The sequence below is a fragment of the Megalobrama amblycephala genome, linkage group LG5 (genome assembly GCF_018812025.1).
Source record: "Megalobrama amblycephala isolate DHTTF-2021 linkage group LG5, ASM1881202v1, whole genome shotgun sequence".
Lineage (NCBI taxonomy): Eukaryota > Metazoa > Chordata > Actinopteri > Cypriniformes > Xenocyprididae > Megalobrama > Megalobrama amblycephala.
In genome coordinates this window covers 12,606,367-12,629,248 of record NC_063048.1, presented here as the reverse complement: position 1 = coordinate 12,629,248, position 22,882 = coordinate 12,606,367, and the positions used below count along the sequence as shown (strand labels likewise).

The 22,882-nt window shown below is 35.3% G+C and overlaps 1 protein-coding gene across 3 annotated transcripts in view; it reads left to right on the top strand.

The window, feature by feature from the left end:
• Positions 1 to 22,882, top strand: part of pnoca (prepronociceptin a) — a 54,656-nt gene that overhangs the window by 27,414 nt on the left and 4,360 nt on the right. The window contains exons 1-2 of one of the 3 annotated variants that reach the window (XM_048190748.1): positions 11,081 to 11,224; positions 18,967 to 19,119. In XM_048190748.1, the coding sequence (XP_048046705.1) occupies positions 18,997 to 19,119 (123 nt within the window). In that variant the 5' untranslated portion in view covers positions 11,081 to 11,224; positions 18,967 to 18,996. Of the gene's footprint in view, positions 1 to 11,080; positions 11,225 to 15,603; positions 15,669 to 18,966; positions 19,120 to 22,882 lie in introns of those variants that run through there. The other 2 variants (XM_048190747.1, XM_048190746.1) reach the window with 2 other exon arrangements.

The following is a 22,882-nucleotide window of genomic DNA, read 5'->3' as shown; positions in this document are numbered from 1 at the left end:
TCATATACTCTACTATTTTATGCTGGATTTTTATATTTTAAAATGTCTTTGAACAATTCCTGTTTGTATATACTGAAACTCCTGTACAATCGGGACTTGTTAGTCAGTCTGATTAATCATCCTTAGGCAATGCAGAGTCCAAATATACTGTAACCCCATCTGTTTATTGAGCAGTGATGAAATAATCAGCTGGTGATGTATTCAGATGAAGTTTGCTGTGGTGAATCACAGTGAGTAGCCGTATAATGCCTGCTGGTGGCAGCCTGTTTAGTGCAAAGCGTAAGTCAACCAATGTTAGCCTTCCGTCTGGAGCCGGCTTTAGCGCACATGCTGTTGCCCCGATCTCAAGCTCTCACTGTCTCTCAGTTTCTAAAGCACTAAGCATGGTCATTAAACATCAGCATGGTCACTTTCCTGTGTAAATGTACAATGGTCGATTTGGTCAGTGTCCAGAAACCCATATGCGTGGACATCATGAGCAAGAGGATTTAATGTTTGACCACACTATAGTCCAGCTATTAACCCTCATGTTGGAAAACATGTTTTTGACATCTTGTGAAATAGCAAATAATCTTGAGCTGTGGAAAGCATAACAGATATTATTTTTCTTAATTGAGGAACTATGTGACAATGAATACCTAAACAATGTTTTTAATTTGTTGGCTTCTTTAAGATGTTGCAAATGCCCTTTGGCAATGGCACCCTGTATAAATATCATGAGATGATTTTTTCAATTAAATTTTAACATGAAGCTCATACTCTTTGATTGACAACCACTCCAAAACCATTTTACTCTTTTGCAGTTCGCCCTTGGCGATAGAAATTGATATGACGTTGTTATACTTCGGCTATGCTAAGTGACAAGGGCAAATTGGAGCTGTCTTGAACTTTCTAATAGTTCCACATTCGTGCATCCTAAAAATAGCTGGTCTAGACACTCACAGACAAACTTGTCGGATTCCACAAATAACATCATCTAAATGAAACAATCACTTTCATAATATACATGGAATTTAAAGGGATAGTTCACCCAAAAATGAAAATTAAGTCATAAACTACTCACCCTGGTGTTGTTCTATAATGCCATATGGAGACCACAAAAGGAGAATGTTTTAGAAATGTCCCGCTTGAGTGAATAGCTGTTTGCATTACGCTTTTTAAAAAAGACACACACACAAAAAAAAGATCCCATGTGACACGTTGTATATTCTAAGTTTTCTAGGGGTGCACAATATGAAATTTAATGTATTATTTAACTAAAACCTGACCTTGGCTGTTGGTCTTTAGTGCATGGCTACTCGATGTGTGACTCCATTAGCACCCCAGTTGTGACACGAAATACAATGCCTAAAAATCCCCAAAAAAGTATCTGTGTACTTTCTTCACTGAGTAAAATATCTCCAGACTGGAACGTGATAACTTCTTGTTACGACGAACACAACAGATATATTCAGAGAAGAAGGTACACGGATTGTATTTCGTGTCACGTTTTTGTGAATCTTGATTTCTGACAACTTGTGTGCTTTTACCGGGCGAGACGGAGTGAACTGCGGCACTAACAGGAATCACACAAATGAGCATGTTGCATAGCCGTGCACTGAAGACCAATGGCCAAGGTCAAGAATTTCAATAAATAATATGTTAAATTTTATATCAAATACCCCAGAACACTTGGAATATATGATATGTGTTGCATGGGATCATTCTTTTTTTAAATCTTGATGCTGGTCGCTATTCACTGCCATTATATGGACGAGCGCTAGTGGGACATTTTTTAAAATTTCTGACCCATTGACTTCATTATTATTTTTTCATACTATGGAAATCAATGGCTACAGTCAAGCTGTCTGGTTAGCAACATTCTTTGAAATATCTTCTTTTGTGATCAACAGAAGAAAGAAACTCATTCAGGTTTGGAACAACTTGAGGGTTGAACAAGATGACAGAATTTTCATTTCGGGGTGAACTATCCCTTTAAAGAAATATCCATTGAAAAAACCTAAGCTCTTTTATTCTTCAAGATAAACGTGTTACTTGAATGCTTTGTAGTTTCATGGAATATGAACTGAGATATAATTTATAGTAATGGCCATAGCTCAGAGGTGTTTATTACTCTACATGTTTAGCTCCTACACACCTGCCTTGGAAGTTTCCATTGATCCTAATGACCTTGATTGGACCTTTAGACTGATCTTTTATATCTTTTTGTAAATTGATTGTGTTAAACTGTTAAATAAAATAAATTGACTCAGCTGGAAAGGTGTAATTTATATTTTAAAAGGTTTTTCCCAAACTCTGAAAAGGTCAGGAATTCAGCATCAGTGATATAGAATCAATCATAGTGTAACGGTGATTCAACAGCATTACCATTGATTTTTTTGTTCACCATTGTTTCAAGCATTTAATGCCAACGTGCAAACGTGATATTGAACCAACATCATTTCATAATGTTGATTCAATGATATTATCATTGATTTGTGGTTGAAATCTCAACATTGTTTCAACATTAACTGAGGACGGCTGTTACCGGAAGCTAGTGATTCTAGTTTATAAAGTTATAAATATGGATATTTTTCTTACAAAACCCATCACTTCACTGCCTTTATTAACCTCACTGGAGCCGTATGGATTATTTTTATGATGGATGGATGTGCTGAAAGAAGAAAGTCATATACACCTAGGATGGCTTGAGGGTGAGTAAATGTTGGGATCATTTTCATTTATGGGTGAACTATCCCTTTAATTTTAGGGTGAACATATCTTTAAGAAAATTCTGATTCTTTTAAATGTTTCAGCAATTTAATTTTATACAAAGCAACATGCTTTCATGTGTGTCTGGGAATCAAACTTGGTGTTGCACATAGTTGAGCTACAGGAACAGTTTAACCTTTGAAGAACAATGAAGTTGATAATGAACTTAAGATGATTCATTTGTATCTGTTATTTGTAAAGTATGCCATTTGCAGTTACAATGATTTTTCTATGAATTAACAAAAGAACTGAACAAAGGAATAAATGACTGCAAAGGCGTATAAATCAGAGAAGCGGAGTACTTGTTAAGAAAATATGTCATTTAAATCCCACTCATTGTCTCAGGCATTATGAAGAGCTAATTTGATAACAGTGTTCATGATTCTGAGCACATGTAAGTAACTTAAGTTTAGTGATTTACAGTCTTGCTCTGTTAACGTCATATAGGAATAATCCCATGGGATTAGCAGTGCAGTGCAGCTCTATTAATCAAACTGATTGCATATGATGCATCTCTCTTCTGTCTCATGTTTTAATGATACTGGGGATTTCTTGGGTCCTTGATTGATTGCATTCATTGCTGTGGTGCATTTTTATCAATGACTCTGATTTTGGTTGAAACAACTTGGGAATGTTTACTTTATAATCAAGCTGATGATGCTAGGAAGGCAATACAGCTGTACAAGGACCTTTGGGAGTGTTTCTGAAATTGCACTCTGACATTGCCAGTGTTGAATCAACAAAATGGCTGATTGAGTCTTCAGACACAAGTTTGTAGTATCATTATGAAACTGACAGATCTAACACAGTACACCTCCATCATTAACAAGGGAACCTGTTACGCTGTGGAACATTATGTAAATATGTTGCACTCTAGTGTCTCATGAATTTTTTAAAGCATTAGAGGCACAAACATTATTTTTTTACATTTTTTTTTATTTTTTATGTGAGACCTATTTAATTATATTTATATATTTAATAAGCTACTATCTACAAAATTAAAATTAACCTAGCATGAAAAGCAGCTAGTTAAATTTAACACATTAAATGTCCCCAATTAAAACTGGTAATTTGGGTCTATGCCTGTATCAAACAAATAAAATCATGCAGTGTCATTTTGACAATATACTGAACTCATAATCAACTGTAGTAAAAACTATTAATAACTATTCATTTTATTTACCAAAAAACATAATATTTAGCTTTATACGACAGTTCTTTCTGGTTCTTGAATTTGATTGGCTCAGAGGTCTTTCCAGCCATGCAATATCCTACCAGTATCGTCTCAGGAACCATTTCACCATTTGAATCATTCTCACAGTCTGTGTCATGGCGGACGAGCAAACCCACCATATTTTATATAAATACTACTGTTATTTTGGAACGGAATGTTGTTTTAAGAGTTTTTTTAGGTGAGAATGTAGTTGTTTAGACCTGAAATATGTGACTCACATTTAATCATAGCACCTATTTTACAATTTGTTTAGAGGTTTTCAGAGATGCGAGCTCCAGGCCATCAGCGGCCTTTCAGTGCTCATGTACCCGCTGAGAACAGCTTCATCTCGGCCAGTGCTTTTGGAATTTGCTGCTGGCCCTTACAGTGGTTAAACATGAGATATAATTAATTTTGGGTACATAAAACAGGTAATCTTTGGTCTTATTAATCTATTACTTGTTCCTGAGCAAATCAAATTGTGCTATGTTAAATTTAATAATTTAACATTAAGGCTATAACTTACATCCTGTAGAGCTCTGCTTTGGTACGTTTGACTGAATTGTTCAATTGTGTTTATTTTCTGTTGCCCTTTATAATGGCTATTGTTGTTAATTTAAATATTGTTGTTCAATAAATATTCTTATATATTATATATAATATATAAAATGTTGTATTTGTTATTGAAAAAGGGTCCATTAGTGCGTAATATGGATTGAGTGAAAGCTACATTAATACGCCATTAGATGAGAGATGAGAGACTTTTAAATTGAAAGGGACTTTTGTAAACAAAGGATGTTGTTTTAGTGCTGTTATGGAAAATTCCCTTAAAGGTGCTCTAAGCGATCCTGGGTGGAGTAACTTCCTGTTGACATTCGAAGTGTTGTCAAACAAAACAGAGGCTAGCTAGACCCTCCCTCCTCCTCCTCCTCCCCCTCCCCTCCGTGCTTCCTGAAACAGTTATGAACGCGCATTTAAAATCATTCTTGTCGGTTATTGGCTGGAGCATGTTTATTATGTTAAGTGGTCCAGGCTGCACCAGGTAGTTTTTATTGCCTTTAATTGTAAAAATACAAAGATCGCTTTCCTCAGCGGATATTCAAACAGATTTTTATAATGGATATAATATTATGAACATGGACCTGAAGAATGAATGTTATATCAGACACAGGTAATGCTCTCTCTCTCTCTCTTAATAATACTCTAAAAAATACAATGAGTTTCAATGGAGCGACTCAACATTCCTTCATTACTAGTTTAGATTGAAAAGTGACGTTTTAGAATTAGTAACGGAGGCTTGGTCAAACTGTCAATTTGAGATTTGAATCAGTGGCGGAAGAAAGTAGTTCTGCACAAAAGAGGGTTTTAAAGGTCCCGTTCTTCGTGATCCCATGTTTCAAACTTTAGTTAGTGTGTAATGTTGTTGTTAGAGTATAAATAAAATCTGTAAAATTTTAAAGCTCAAAGTTCAATGCCAAGCGAGATATTTTATTTAACAGAAGTCGCCTACATGGAACGGCCAGTTTGGACTACATCCCTCTACTTCCTTCTTTAATGACGTCACTAAAACAGTTTTTTGACTAACCTCCGCCCACAGGAATACACAAGAGTTGCGTTTGTCGCCATGTCGTCGAAACGCTGTTATTTTCATCCCGCAGTCCAATCACCGGGTCTGATTCCGGCTCAAATTGATAGGGTAAAATTAAAGACATGTTTACAATAACACTGAGCGCGTGCATCTCCACGTTATGGTAAGAGGCGTGACCTTTCTGGGCAAGATGCGCTAAACTGCTGTCGAATCACAACACAGGAACCGTTGACACAATCAGAACTCGTTACGTATTTCTGAAGGAGGGACTTCATAGAACAAGGAAGTCATCAGCCCGTTTTTATGACAGTGGAAACAGCGGTATACAGATAAGTAAATTATGTGAAAAATACTGTGTTTTTTTACACGCGAAACATGAACACATGTTATATTGCACACTATAAACACAATCAAAGCTTCAAAAAACCACGAAAAACGGGACCTTTAAAGACACTCCGTTGTTGTTATTTATTTACACACTCATGCCGTCAAACTGTTGTATAAATGCAATATCACACCCGTAGCTGTGTGATATCTAAAAAAAAAAGTGCTATATAGCACTAAAAGTGGTTCTTGGCTCGTAATCATAGGGGAAACACTTTTGGTGCTATGTAGCACTATATCTTTAAAGGTGCTCCACAGCACCTTTGTCAAATAGTGCTAAGTAGAACCCATAAGAGGTGCCATATCGCATTTTATTTCTTCAACAAAAATGGTGCTAAACCGCACCAACAGTGGTTCTTTGGCTCGTAAAGAACCTTTAAAGGGGCATAACAGGTTCTTTGTATGGCAGTAGTGCTATATATCACCTTAACCACCCCAAAGAACAACTGAAGAACCGCTAAAGAACCATACAGGGGCTTAACAGGTTCTGTATATGGTAGCGGTGCTGTATTGCACCTCAGTCATCCCAAAGAACCAGTGAAGAACTGCTGAAGAACCACTGAAGCACCAAGATTTGGTGTTATACAGCACTTAAAGTGGTTCCTCTATGATTACAAGCCAAAGAACCACTTTTAGTACTACATAGAACTATTTTTTTAGAGTGTATGGCTGTATATCAGCATTTGTGATTATCTACAGCCGAATCACAGCCATGCTGCACTGTAAAAAATGACCGTGATTTTAACAGTAAAATATTGTAAAAATGTTGCGGTGAAAAACCGTCAATTGGTTTACAGAACGTTTCCGTACTATATACGGTGAATAACTGTAATAGATCTAACGGTACATTTAATGTAATTTTACGGTAAAATACCATTAAATTCACCGTTTTTGGAAGTGAAAAATAACAATTCATTGGAAAAATGTACAGTGAAAAACCGTAAATTGACATTCCCACAATTCCCTGCGTGACACTTCACATTTGATATATTTTCGTTGAAATAACTCTGTTTCTTCTTAGTTTTTCTCATTTTTTTCTAATCAGTTATGTACATTAGGGTTTTATGTTACATCTAATGTTGTTAAATTAATGTTTATTGCATTTTTAAAATTTCATGCATGTTACCATGATGGTGTTTAGTGTGTGTGTGAATAACACTGTGTGCTCCTTCTATATGTTAGTGTTGTTCTTCTCAGCTTGTGGAAAATCTGCTTGTGATGAACTTTGATTCATCATGTGACTCTCATCACCACTGTGACTGGTTACTGTCAGTGTATTATAAAGGTACAAAACAGATATTAGTACTTCATTAGGTTGGTAAATTAACATTATATCAGTTAATGAAATACATTATTTTACCGTAAATTTAACAGATTTTTTTTTACGTTGCTACTGTATTTTTTACGGTAAAGTTCTGGCAACCACAGCTGCCGTTTTTTTACCGTAAATTTTACTGGGATTTATTTTACAGTGTGGTATACAGCCATTTCACATGGCTGCTCATGTGATATTGCTCATGTATCTCACTTTTTGCATGCAGCTGTATTACCACATTATTTTTCCCTATTACAAAACAAAAATGTAACATTTCAAAATGTGACATGAGAGAAAGACAAGTCAGTAATATTTGTAAAAAATTGAGAAAATGGGATTGTTAACAATTGTTAAACTCAACCATTCAACCAGGTTACTCAAATTATTACATAAAAATGACTGTATTCAATATTTTCTTGCAAACTGCTAGTGCCACTGTGATAAACTGATATAGACTGTTATCCATTCTTGCATGTTTTATGTAGTTCATTTATGTTTATGTTACTTTTTAAAGCACTAAATCATAGAAGGTGCCAAGTGATGGCACCAATTATCAGATCACTGAAAAAAAACAACACTTAAATCAGGTTGGATATTCTGCTGAGGGTTTCTTTTGAAGGCTTTCCTTTGTTTTTCACTGCATTGCGTGGGACTTGGACTTCTCTAATATGCACATTTTATCTTCCATGCATCATGCCCTGAGTCCAGAACACAATAATCATCAAGCAGTGCGGATGCAAACCAACAGTTCTGCCCATCGCAGACTCACCCTAGAGCTGATCCCCAGAATATCTCGTAAATGCTTTCTGCTCTCTCAGCATGAGTTTCTTCTCTGGCTCCATTTCCTCAGCATGGTGACACGCTGAAGCCAGATCAGCGAACACAACTCATCCTGTAACACACTTATCAGATCTCCCCCCTCCATGTCATCCAGCTGAGAGCTACAATGATACATCATTTGGGCCAGAAGCCCTTCTTAGCATCACGAGATGGTCATCTCAGCGAGAGGCTGTTTTTACCATCACCATAATCAGAGGTTCTCTATATACCCGCCCAAGGACAAACACATGACTGCTTAAACTCACTTTATAAGATCTGGCTTAAGCAACTGTGGAGGCCACAGCTGGGAGGGCCAATTTTCTGGTCCCTTCACCTGTGGACAGAGTGCTGGCCTGTTCTGATTTGGCTGTTTTGGACTTGCCAGACAAGACTGGGTTTCAATTCACAAGCGGCTCACTGTTAGAAAAGCAATCTCAACACTTTCAGGTCCTTACATTGTATTTTGGATTTTGTGGTTTCACCATGAAATAGTTTTATTTTAAAACTGCCATTCATTGTGAGACTATGCAAAGGAGCTTTCGCTATCTGTCAGGCACATTTATCTACAGGCTATTTTGTGTAAAACACACTCGTCTTCAGAGTGCTGTGAATTTCTCACCTCACTGGTGTGACTGTCAGTACTCATTATTGGAGATGTCTTAAACAAGGATTGATTTTTTTTAAAACTTGTTCAGGGGACGTTGTGTTTAGTATAGTATAGTTTTCTTGATGCCTGTTTGACTGCAAACATTTATTCTTAAATGAGAATAAATATTAGTATGATTGGACAATATAAAGATTTTTTTATAACTGTGAATTACATTTTATTTCACCTTATGTCAATTAACTCTGTGTGATGTGATAGTGGTCATTTTTTTCTTTAGTCTATAAGATAAATATAGATTGCAGAAACTACCAATCTCAAGTGAAATCCTATTTAAAAAGAAACTTCCCCAAAGAAAACTTGTGAATGAGATTTATTTAATCTCAACTGTTTTCCCTATACAGAAATATGATTAAAGGGTTAGTTCACCCAAAAAATGAAAATTCTGTCATTTATTACTCACCCTCATGTCGTTCCACACCCATAAGAACTTCATTCATCTTCAGAACACAAATTAAGATATTTTTGATGAAATCTGAGAGGTTTTTTTTAATCCCCCAAAGAAATTTTTGAATAAAGTCATTATTTTTGTTTTGTTTTTGTGAACAAAAAGTATCCTTGTCTCGTCAAAAAATTAAGGGTGAACTACTGTAGTCGCATTGACTATTTTAATGATGTTTTTACTACTTCTTTGTACCTTGAATGATGGTAATTACATTGCTTTCAATTGGGGATAAAAAAAACCCTCTTGGATTCATCAAAAATATCTTGAAGGGTTAGTTCACCCAAAAATGAAAATTCTGTCATTTATTACTCACCCTTATGTCGTTCCACACCCATAAGACCTTCATTCATCTTCAGAACACAAATTAAGATATTTTTGATAAAATCCGATGGCTCAGTGAGGCCTCCGTTGCCAGCAAGATCATTTTCTTTTTCAATGCCCAGAAAGCTACTAAAAACATATTTAAAACAGTTCATGTGACTACAGTGGTTCAACCTTAATGTTATGAAGCGACGAGATTACTTTTTGTTTGCCAAAAAACTAAATAACGACTTTATTCAACAATATCTAGTGATGGTCGATTTCAAAACACTGCTTCATGAAGCTTCAAAGTTTTACAAATCTTTTGATTCGAATCAGTGGTTCGGAGCGCATATCAAACTACCAAAATCACGCCCCCCAGTGGTGAACCACTGAAATTTCAAAACTCTTATGACATAACGAAGCCTCGTTTACTGAAATCACATGACTTTGGTAGTTTGATACACGCTCCGAACCACTGATTCGAAACAAAAGATTCGTAAAGCTTCGAAGCTTCATAAAGCAGTGTTTTGAAATCGCCCATCACTAGATATTGTTGAATAAAGTCGTTATTTAGTTTTTTTGGCGCAGAAAAAAAATTATCGTTCGCTTCATAATATTAAGGTTGAACCACTGTAGTCACATGAACTGTTTCAAATATGTCTTTAGTAGCTTTCTGGGCATCTGAAAGTGTTAATTATCTTGCTGGCTATGGAGGCCTCACTGAGCCATTGGATTTTATCAAAAATATCTTAATTGTGTTCTGAAGATGAATGAAGGTCTTATGGGTGTGGAACGACATGAGGGTGAGTAATTAATGACAGAATTTTAAATTTTGGGTGAACTAACCCTTTAAATGAAGAACAAATTGACTTGCCTATGCCTTTATATTTTTCTCCTACAAAACAAAGCAAAACAGTATATGACATCTCTTCTAGAGTTTCATGTCTCAAACTGTGCTCAGATCTGCCAAAACACCAAAGTCTGCATTCAACGATTAGAGATTTCAGTACAATCCCAAATATTTCTCATCTTATTCTTTGAAGGCCAAACAATCTGAACTACTTTATCCATACAATAATTTTAAAAATTTATTCCTAATCCTATTAACCTCTCTATTTTATAAAAACAAGTCTGTTTGGTTTAACCTCCCTAATTTCCCTAATCATTTACCCTAAAATTCATAGTTTAAAGTGTTTATTGCTTGATCAATATTCATTTTAACTTTTAAGACTGCAAATGAGATATTGAAAACTGTGCAGATTGAAGTTTAATCCATTTCAGTGCCAATGGTCACGCTTTTTGCACGCAGCTCCCAAAGCATCATTGTCTTGGAGCATCACTTCATCAGAGCAGCACAGAGGATGAATGGACAAAGGACACGCTGTGAATGAGTGTGCGGGTATTCTGGGAAAATGTTTTGCTTGTATTTTTAGTTTTCTAGCTTGTTCTGAGAGACTGCAATCCTTGACGTAGAAGATAAGTCTTGACGTCCACCCATCCCAATACGTAAGACAGTCTTTTCCTGTGTCCTCTCTCTCTCTCTCTCTCTCTCTCTCTCTCACACACACTCTTGTAAAACAGGGGGTGAGGGGTTGGACCACAGGGAGGGGTGTGTCTCTATAAGACGACCGAGCAACAGCATCCTCTTAGGAAACAAACAGAAGCAGGCAATAGGAGAATATAACCGCCTTCAGTTTCAGCAGATCTGCTCAGGACAGGTGCCTGAACCACACACAGCTCAGGTAGGCTGACTGAGGGGGGAGAAACACTTTAGATTCACATCAATTTACTCAGGCCACTTTGCACAAATCTGATTGCTGATTTTTTGGAACTTAGAGTGTGCAATTCAAGTTTTAAAAAAAGAATGGTGGTTAAACTTCCAAATCTCTATCACTTTCTTTTGGTGTTCAGTTTTATTTGGACCCCAAACGTATAATATCTTCTTTTGAAAGAAAGTCATACAGGTTTTGAACAACATGGGTGTGTAATAGACAAGTAAGTGTTTGCAGAATACCTTAATCTAAATAACTATTTAGTCAACTTTTATCTGCAATACTTTACAAAGAATACAAAAAAATAATAGTATAAAGCATAATAGTGTAAAGCATCAAATGATGCATAAAAATGATGGCTTTACGGCTGTAATATGTCTTCTGTATTCTGTCTTGTGAATGACAGGGACGTATTTTTCACTTTGCTCTCATAATTGTGTCATCGATTGATAGAGTGAAATCAATGCATCTCTTTACAGGGCATAATCCCTGGTTACTATACACCTCATTTAACTTTGGGGAGAAATTTACTGTACTCTGAGGTGTTCGATTCAAGCTGAGAGGGAATATCGGCAGTATTGTGAAATATTTTTTGAAAACGAGCTGACTTTTGGTGCAGCAAAATGCCCAGCACCTGCTCCGTTCATGGGCCATTACCAGGCAATTTTCTACTATCTGTGGCCAGTGCCTATAAATGTCTTATCTGCTGGAGTTATTGTGGATTTAGTGCTCAGGTTACATAAATGAAGAAAGGCATTAATTGTTCGTTGATTTCACATGAGGTTATAATGAATTAGCCTTTAAAGATTGGGGTGCATTGGATGTAATTCAGTAACTCGGATGATTCAAAATGTAACTTTCTGATGTTGCACTAGATAATTTCAAACCTAACCATAGAGTGTCACTAAAATATTAGAGTTTGCGAGAACTGTGGGTATGATCATAAATTAAAAAAAGTGGTAATACTGTATATATATATATATATATATATATATGAACTCAAAGAGTTTTGAAAATGATTGAGAGCTATTGATTACTTCTATGCAAATTCTTAATGTTGTATGTTGTATTTTACAAGAATACTTCTTCTAATCGTCTCAGTACTTCTTTAAAAAAAGAAAAACACACATTATGATTAAAAAAGTTTCACACATATGATACACTCTCAGAAAAAAAAGGTACAAAAGCTGTCACTGGGGCTGTACCTTTTCAAAAGGCACACTGTTATACCTTATTTACCTCTTAAGGATGCATATCAGTACCTTTAAAGGTACATATAAGTACCTAAAGTGTACATATTAAATGGTACATAGTGCCTTTTAAAAAGGTACCGCCCCAGTGACAGCTTTTGTACCTTTTTTTCTGAGAGTGTAGAAAAATGATTGAGGGGAACTGATGCTATGATGATTTGTAGAATTTAAAAATAGTCCTGATTATTCCTCAGAGAGCCCTGAGACAAATGTATTGGCTTATCCGAAACTCATGGCACAATTTTAGCCACTGTGAAATTGATTCCTGATTAGTTATGTCCCGGTGGTGCTTTAATTATCCCGATGCAAAAAAGCACAATCATAAGCATAAAATCAAAAGATATAAGCATAATCACAATTAATGACTGGAAATATTTATAAAAATGATAATCCAGCTTTATAATAAGCATGAACACTTGTTTTTTTATCTTTATATATATATATATATATATATATATATATATATATATATATATATATATATGTTATATTTTTTAGTTTTTTTAATTTATATTTTATAGTGGTCAGCCAGTTCAAACTAGTATCTATGAGGGATGCACTGGCTGGAGAAAAGCAAAGCTTTGTTTGAAGATGGATGTGCAGTGCAATGACTCATAGATTTATGCTTTATTCTTACAATTCAATCATGAAAATGGGTGTTAAAGGCCATAGTTAGAGTACAAAACTGTAAGCAATATCACAAATACATTTTTTCAAATTCCAAGTAGTTTATCTACCATCTAGACTAACATATCTGTTTGATGCTGGACTGACTATGAAAGGCACTGGTGTGAGGGACGAGTTAAATCCATGATATTTCATCAAGGAGTTAACTTGAGTTTAACAACTGCATTCAATACCACAGATGAAACAATTACTTTTGCATCACAAGCATGAAAAACAGCCTTAAGCTTTTTTGATTAGATAATCTATCTTTATATCATGGGTGTCGATGAAAGGTCCATCCTGACTGCTGTTTAAGTGTGGTGAATCCTTCCATTCCAGCCACTGATTATTTCTTATATAGTTTGAAAACAGTTGTGGTTATTGGGGCAATTTTGCATTCAGTTTGTTCCCGCGTTGAGCTGGTGAGTATGTGTGTGTCCGCACAAATGTTTGTCTTTGACCTTCATGGTCTGCAGCGGCCCTGCTGAGACGTGCAGGTGAACAAAGTGCACTACACTCTATTCTTACTTGTCTGCTTATCTGTCAGTGTTTGCCACTGATGTGAGGAGTTTCAGAAGAGATCTTAACAATGTCTCAAACTGTGCTCAGATTGGCCAAGATACCAAAAGTATACAAAGCAATCAAACATCAGAGATCATAATAAAAAAAAAAAAAAAAAAAAATCAAATTCTTCTAAAACCAAATTATACCTGTTTGTACTGTAATCCACCTTTATTTTATAGCTCTACACTCTCACTGTACATCAATAAGTGTCTCTTTTTTATTTCTCCTATGGAATTTAGGGAGAAATATAATGAAATCTAAATGAGACAAGTCTCCTGAGCTATGTAAGAGCAACAAATGAGCAATTAAAAATGTTCCTCAGGGGTGTTGATGCATCACTGGCCATTTCATTGACATTCATTATCTTTACAGCCAATAATAATGACACTTGTGTACATCAGCTATTGGATACTAAAGGCTCTTTGGGTTAATATGGGATTGGTAATAATGGTCATTGATTTCTTCTTTTTTAATTGATCTAACGCGTCATGCTTGAAGGAAATTGACGTCATTAATTCAAACCAGGTATAGTTAGCGTCATATAATCTCCGCCCCAATGGCCAGCCCATAAAAATCATATACCACCATTATGGTGTTAGTTTCGTGTCATACATAATGTATCTCTATATGTGATCATAATTGCGTGTTTTTCAGCTCACAGACCCCTCGCAGCAATTTCTTTCCAGCTTTCCATCTGCAGTTGCACAATTCTGGTCTAATTAGACACAGCAGTGAGTCTCGCGTCTCCGCCACTGAGAACCCCTCTGGTATTTAGCTTTGATTATGACGCGTTTGATTGAGAAATGGGCTGTGCAAAACGAACCCCATTTACTTCTGGAGTTTAATTGAGCCTGTGAGTGTCTTTAAACAATACATTCAAAATCTCAGGAGGTAACACGTCTGAAATGATGGACAATATCTCAACTGGTGATGGAGTTGGGAAATGAAGCAAAACATGGAATTCTTTCCATTTGATTTGTTTACTGGACAATGTCTGATATAGATATGTCATGATATCTATGAGCATCAATGACAGAAATGCTGCAGTGTACACATTAGAATCCATTAATGCATTGTGTACCTCTTCCTTTTATCTGATCAGAATATGGAAAAGTAGCTGACATAATGGAAGGTGTATTAAAATATGAAGACAGGACACATTAAAGCTTATGGGCTAAATGAACACTTAGGGTTGTTTACGCAGCTAAGGGAAAGTTGCTGTGTGCCTACACTAGATTCTGTGTAAAAACACGATTCCACATAAAAGCCATACTAAACTAAAACATGTAGATTTGATCTATCTCAACCCCTAAAATCAGAGACGGATCTGATGCTGCTTTTGTTCTGAAAATTAAAATAAAATGCAGCAGCAGAACACTGAAATAATATATATTTAATTATTTATAAATTATAATTACATATTTTTATTGATAATGTCATATTTTCATTCATCATTTCATATCGGAGCCCATCTGCAAACAATACGACAGTTTGTCATTGAGATCAATTGAGGTCAAATTTAAAATAAGGAGTGAAGCAACTCTCTGAGATATAAAGTCATATCGCAAGATGGAAAGTCTCAAATGTGAGAAATAAAGTTTTAATTCTGAGCTATAAAGTCACATTTTGCGATTTAATGTCGCAATTTTGAAAAATCACACAATACAAATATTAAAGCAACTTTCAATGCAACTTTCACTAAAGCCTTCCTTCCGCCAGAAAAAAAATAGTCCCTGACCGTGAACAGCAACAGAAGTTACATTATTACGCCATTAGATGGCAGCAAAGACTGTCTTTATGAGTGAGTCAGTCAGTAGCAAAGACTTTTAAATTGAAAAGGCTGAATTGTTGTGAACACGACGCAACTGACAAATACAGATTTTTTATTATGAACATAGGACTGACCTGAAGGAAAATGCTAAATCTGAATACAGGTAATAAACTCATTCACTCGATATCTCTCTCACAATACTCTTCTACATAATACAGTAACCTTCAATGAACAATATCAATATGTGAACAAACAGTTTACATTGCTAAGAGTGGCTGCTAAGGGTGTTGAGTAGTGATACACAGATACAAGCGGTCATAGCCATGTTTTATCATGAAAAAACAAAGCTATTTGACCAATCAGAATCAAGGACAGGAACTAACTGTTTTATAATTGTGATATATAAAATCACATTATGAGATATAAAGTCATATTGCGAGAAGTAAAGACTCAAAATGTGACAAATAAAGTTGCAATCGTGAGCTGTGACACTGCTATATATGAAAATGTGCAATTATGTATAATTAAGTCACAATTACATGAAATAAAGGTGCAATTCTGTGATATAAAATTACATTGTGATTGCAGATATATAAAGTCTGAACTGTAAAAAAAATAAAGTCACAATTATGAGAAATAAAGTTACAATTGTCAGATATATTCGCAATTATATTTGTATTTATTTATTTATTTGTTACTCTGAGGCAGAAACAGGCTTTCAATAACTTCATATTTAAAACATTAATTTCATAAGTTTAATTTATACAATTAAGGTTAGGGTAAATGCATTTATGCCGCCTCTGTGCAGCATTAAACAGTTTGTGTAAATGAATCTTATTGTGGTATAAGTTCCACTCAGCAGATGCAGTGTAAAGATGGCATTAGCCAAGTGTCACAAATCTCTATATGCGCTGCTACTATAGTAAAGATATGAATCGCTGACAGTAAATAGAGCACCGAGGATTTCCTTTTCAAACAAGAAAAGCTTTCTTATGACATAAAAAACACAGTTTCTCAAACTGCACCAATTTCCTCCCACTTAGTCAATGAGAGATCGTTCTTTCCTTTGGGTATATGAGATAATTCCAAAGGTCAGGAGTTAAATCACTGTGTCTATCTTTGTTAAGTCTTTTTTATTACATAATTGAGTTAGTTAATTACATTTTGAAGGCCTGCCAAGCTCTGCATCCCACATGTATGTATAGGTCTGTACAAACTGCAGTGAGATTAAGAACTTCTGGGGCACCTGAGGTGCGCAGAAAACGTGTACTGGTAATCTAAATTCAAATGAGAAACTTCAACAGGAAAAAATAGCTGCTGACGAGAAAAAAACTGTAGTTGTAACAAACAATCCTCACTTGAAATATCCCCTCTAAGCAATGCTGCACCGTGGCCAGAATCCATTTAGGTGTGTCTTCTTGTAGTTCCTGAGAAAAGAAAAAACTAAATTAACTAAAGGGGGTGGCAAAATCAATATCTAGTTCGTTCCCCCCTTCATAAAGTTGTGTGTAATTCACTCACACACTTATAATTATGTGTCTTTCCCTGTCTGTTGCTCGTACAGTGACCGAATTCAATAAAACTCACTCAAGGGGTGCCTATCGATTCTCCGTGACTTACACCTTTGCTTTTGTTCCATGGTGACACTTTCAGTACAAGTGTAATGCAGGTGAAATTGATTTATCTTGAAGTTGCTTTTGAAACAACTAAACAACTGATGGTTTGGAAGGCAGCATGTCAGGCCAGCCGTCAATGCTGAAACCTACATTCTTATTTGTGCTTTATTTGCTTGACAAGGAAGCCGCAGAATAAGGTTATTATTCTTAAAGCGCTTAAATTCTGAAGCTTTATAGTCCTTTCTATTGTTTGGAATAATGTGGTGACTAAGACTGCTTAACCAGCATGCATCAAATCCTCCTCCTCTTCTCCATTCTGCTCCCATTACGCCACAAGCACTAATTCTAGCTTCAATTACTACAGATGATGAGTTTTGCTAATGAAGTACTTGCAAATGCTAAGTCTGTCTCAAATACAATCAAAAAGTACCTTAAATATAGTTTGTTAACGTCACACTGATATGATACATTTTTACATCTAAAACTAGTTTAGATTATGTGAGGGATGAAGTGCATTCAGACAGTCATTATCGCAAAATAATCTCACCCCGAAGGAGTTTATTGTGTAGTAATGACCTTCTGACTGTACATTATTCTGCTCATTACATGGCTACTTGCTGAATAAACAAATAAATTGATCATTAAATATTGAAGTGAGGTGAAATTATTTTATTAAATTAATTCATCTAAAGCTCCCGCAAAGAAAAACAGTCCATTATGACTTATTAAACAAGTCGCCCAACAAGCAACCAAACACTGAGACAATATAACAACATTATATCTAATAAATTATGTCTAATCTGCAAACAAGTTATTTTTTTATATGGACATATTTGGCTCTGATGTGACATTTCTCTCTAAGCTCAGCGAGTCTCATTCCAGTTCTTACACTGTAAAAAATTATTTTCATGATTTATCTCAACATTTTTTCTTTTGTCAAATCAACTTAGATAATTAATGTAGTTCAGACAACATAATATTTTGAGTTTCTGTTGAGTAAATCAATCACCTTCATTGTATTAACTCAAATTTTTATTTTCAATGAACTCAACTTACTTTTTTAAGTTAAACCAACAAATATTTTTTACAATGTTTCTTGAAAACGATGTTTTCATTTTCTAACTGGAGCTTCTAGCCAGATATCAAAAGGCTTTATGCTCACTAATATCATTTAAAAGTTTGGGGTCAGTACTTTTTTTTTTTTCTTTTTTTTTTTGAAAGAAATTAATTTTGCAAGGATGCACTGAATTGATCAAGTCAAGTCACCTTCATTTATATAGCGCAATATACAATACAAATTCTTGATAATAAACATGAAACTAACATAATCAATTATGCAAAATTCAAGTGACAGTAAAGACTTTTATATTTTTTCAAGAAATTTTAATTTCAAATAAATGCTGTTCTTTTGAACTTTCTATACATTCTATTCAAATTTTCCACAAAAATATTAGGCAGCAACTGTTTTTAACATTGATGATAATGATAATGATGATAAATATTTCTTGAGTAAATCAGCATATTAGAATGATTTCTTTAGTATTAATCAAATAAATGCAGCCTTGAACTTTCAAACACATTACAAAATCTTACTGACACTACCCAAACTATATATATATATATAATATATATAATTCTGAAGTCATTCAAGCCATTTTTATTACAGTTGGTTTTTGATTTTGAGATTTAGATTAGATTTGAGTCTCAAAAAAAGGTGCTAATTATGCTGTGCTTGACCAATCAGAAGTATTCCAGTGAAGTTGAACTAAAGTATACACATACTGTGTGGAACTGTAACCTCTTTTCTCTCTTGCACATCATCTCTTTTCTCTATCCTCTCTACAGAGTGCACTTCAGCTGTTAACACACTCCGTGATGAAGACTCCACTGTGGACGCTACTGTTGCTTGGACTGTGTAACCCAGCATGGTGTGACTGCCAGAAGGATTGCCTCTTCTGCAGCCAAAAACTGCCTAATGAATATGCCTTCAACAATTTGGTAATTCCCTACTGTGGCCATCACTTCCCGTATAAGAATATCACAAATGAGAACTCTTAAATAGACAGCAATGAGATTAAATGGAAAGTAAATGGAGATTTTGCACAGATTTCTTTTTTCTTCTGTAAAAAAACGAAACAAAAATTACCTCAGTGATCTCACTCGAATAAACCCAATCAGTTGCCTCAATTTTTAAGTTAAGAAATTCAAAGTTTAAGTAGGCCTAAGCAGAACTTGCAGATTTTTAATTTGTACTCATACATTTTAATTGTTCTTAACTTGAAATGTTTGAGTACACTAATTGATACATTTAACTTAAAATTTTCCATGTAACCTCAATGTGTTTCAGTTAAACTTAAGTTCGTCTAAATTAAACAAAATAAGTTCATAAAACTCAAAACAATGAAACAGTTCAGTTTACTTAAAATATATCAGTTCTGTGAACTTGAAAGAAAAGAAAGTGCTAAATACTCATAAAAGTTAATTTGACTGAACTAATTTGTTTAATTTAAGTTTGTCCTACTCAAACCAATTAATTGTGTAAGAGATTAAGAGATCTAAATGACACAGATTGTGATCACATACAGTACAAACATCTGTAATCAGAGATTTAGCTAATATGAGTTAGTATTCTTTAATATTCTTATTAAATTCTTCCAAAACTAAATATATTGACAACATTAATTTTTATAGCTTTGTTACTATGCAACAATAATTGTCTCATTTGCTTCTATTTTTATTTTTCCTTGATAGTCAAATAAATCCCATACCATACACATTAAACGATTTATCCAAGCCATATCTAAAAAACTAGAATGTCATAGAGACTAGCTCTATTAACACTGCAACGACATAGAAACCACTCAAAACACCCAAGCAGCTATCTAAATGTCAGAGGCATTTTTCTTCAGATAATGTAGAAGTCTAGTTTGATTTGTTACTCTACCCAGATCTTCTGCAATTCTGTTCATCTTATTTAATTTTCTGTAGGCTACTGTTCAAGACCTGTGGCCTCAACTGTATCGAATTTCCCCGAGACTCATCATTAGTTGACATAATTATAATGATCACAACAGCGGAATGTGGTTGTGCACTGCCACTGCAGCTGATTATAGCTCAGAGCATAGGAGGACATACTCTCTGATTCATGTCAATAAGACGCATTTGCAGGGGCAGAAGTGCTAATTTGGTTAAAGATGGCCTTTTGACTCAAAACAGCTGGGGTGATTCAGTTATCTTGTTGTGTAATTAAGTAGAAACACAATAACATCATTTGGCAAGGCTGCTTACGGAAACTGGTTGGCCTGAGTAGCCCTCCATAGCTTTACGTAGGCACTCCCTTAGGTGTTTTTATCAATTTTCAGCATGAATGGCCATATCCTTCCCTCTGTTTCTCCCCCTCTTTCTGGTCACTATCATACTCCCTCGAAACCCGACTTTTAATTCGAAAGGTTAATTGATTGCACTGGATTACATTAAACAGATCTGACGCTCCTAACACTTTAATGTGCGAGGGTCGTGTCTCGTGACTTTAATTCCTCAATGCTACTTTAAGTTCTCATTACCTGTGTTTCCTTCCTGATCAAATAATAAGTGTGAAGTGGCGATGCACAGACCGATCTGTGTATGGCATCAAAGTACCATGAGAGCGATTAGAGAGCAGACAGTTCAGTTTGCTTTTGAATCGCTCTCGCGGTATTTTGATGTCATACACCGATCGGTCTGCGCAACTCCGCATCAAGTTGAACACACCTTGGCTGTGTTCGAAATCGCCCTTAAATAGGGTACTATTTGAGGGGACAGCCATTTATAGTGGAAGGTATCAAGTGAACTCATTCAATCCCATAATGCACTGCAATAACGAGTGTACAACTTATGTACGCTCAACAGGTGTGTTTGACTTGAAATGGTGCTGCGCAGACCAATCGGTGTATGACGGCTCCAAATTCTTCTCCGTAATTGTTACTATGTGGTACTTTGATGTCATATACCAATCGTTCTGCGCTTCGCCGCTTCAAGTCGAACACACCTAACGGCTAGAGAATACCCATAATGCACTGTGAGGGTCATGAATTCCCATGTCTCTCCGAATTCACTCACTCGTTTTCATTCACTCCCTCAAGTGGACTAAATTAGACGAGCAATGGGAATAGTGAATGAGGTTATACGGAGGAGATTTCGAACACAACTCTAATGTTTTGAACAAATTGGTTGAGTGGATGATACAATGAATCACTAGATCACTTGCTACCTGCAGAAAGAGTCGCTTTCAAAAAGTCAGCACTCTTGGCAAGATGCTTGGTAATCAGTTGCAAGGACTAAACTTAGTGCTGTTTAATTAAAAACAAACAAAACAAAAACAAACAATCAAAAATAAAATCAGATTTTACTTAACAAATCCCATTTTTCTTCCATAATGTGACATATTGAAACAAGATATTGAAGATATTCAGAGAAAATGGGCGTGGCTCAACTTTAATGATGTGTTTAAAATGTACAAAAAACCCAAACAAACAAACAAACAAACAAACAAACAAACAAACAAACAAACAAACAGTAGTTTCAGGGGAGGGGTTTATTTAATTGACAAAACTTTTATGAAAACAGCTTTCTATAAAAAAAAAAATAATAATTGTTGTCAATTTGACCAAGAACATACATTAAGAAAATTAAAATAGGAAAATAAAATTAAATAAGGATTTTTTTTTTTCAATTTGATATGCTGCATACTCTGCTAAACACACTCTCTCTCTCTCTCTCTCTCTCTCTCTCTCTCTCTCACACACACACACACACACACACACACACACACACACACACACACACACACACACACACACACACACACACACACACACACACACACACAGGTTTGTTTTGCCATCAAAGTGAGGACATTCCATAGGCATAATGGTTTTTATACTGTACAAACTGTATATTCTATCCCCCTAAACTACCCCTAAATCTACCCATCACAGAAAACTGTCAGCATTTTTACATTTTTAATAAAACATAATGTTTAGTATGTTTTTAAAGCTATTTTAAATATGAGGACTCATGAAATGTCCTCATAAAACATGTGTACGTCATAATACTAGTGTAATACCCATGTCCTTATACAAATTTGTGTCCTCATAAATCTCACACACACACACACACACACACACACACACACACACACACACGCACACACAAAAGCTTTCTTGGCTGGTTTTAAACTGGTTAGGCTGGGAGACCAGCTGGCAGAAACCATCTGAATACCCGTTTAGCTGACAGGGCGACTATCTTAAAGGGATAGTTCACCCAAAAATTTAAATTTGCTGTCAATTTTCTGACCCTCAGGCCATCTAAGATGTAGATTACTTTTTTTCTTCAGTTGAACAGTTAGATTTTTGGCTAAAACCGTGGTCCTTTGTGATTTGTACAATGCAAGTCAGTAGCTATACTGTACGTCATTATGCCGTTGGCCGAGGCTGTGAATTACAGGAAATAATGTTGTAAATAATGTTCAATTTCTTGCACAGACTGATCATTTCGCTTCATAAAACCTCAGTATATCATCAGGTGCCACAGGTATTCATTTTGTTTTGCTTGTATATGTTTTTTTTTTTTTTTGACCCTCAAAGTAATGGTAGCCATTGACTTGCATTATACAAATCACCAAGGACCATGGTTTCAGCTCTAACAGGGTACCCCCAGGATCCTCCAAATGAAATTCAAGGCTTTTTAAGACCTTTTTAATACCATTTTAAATGAAATTCAA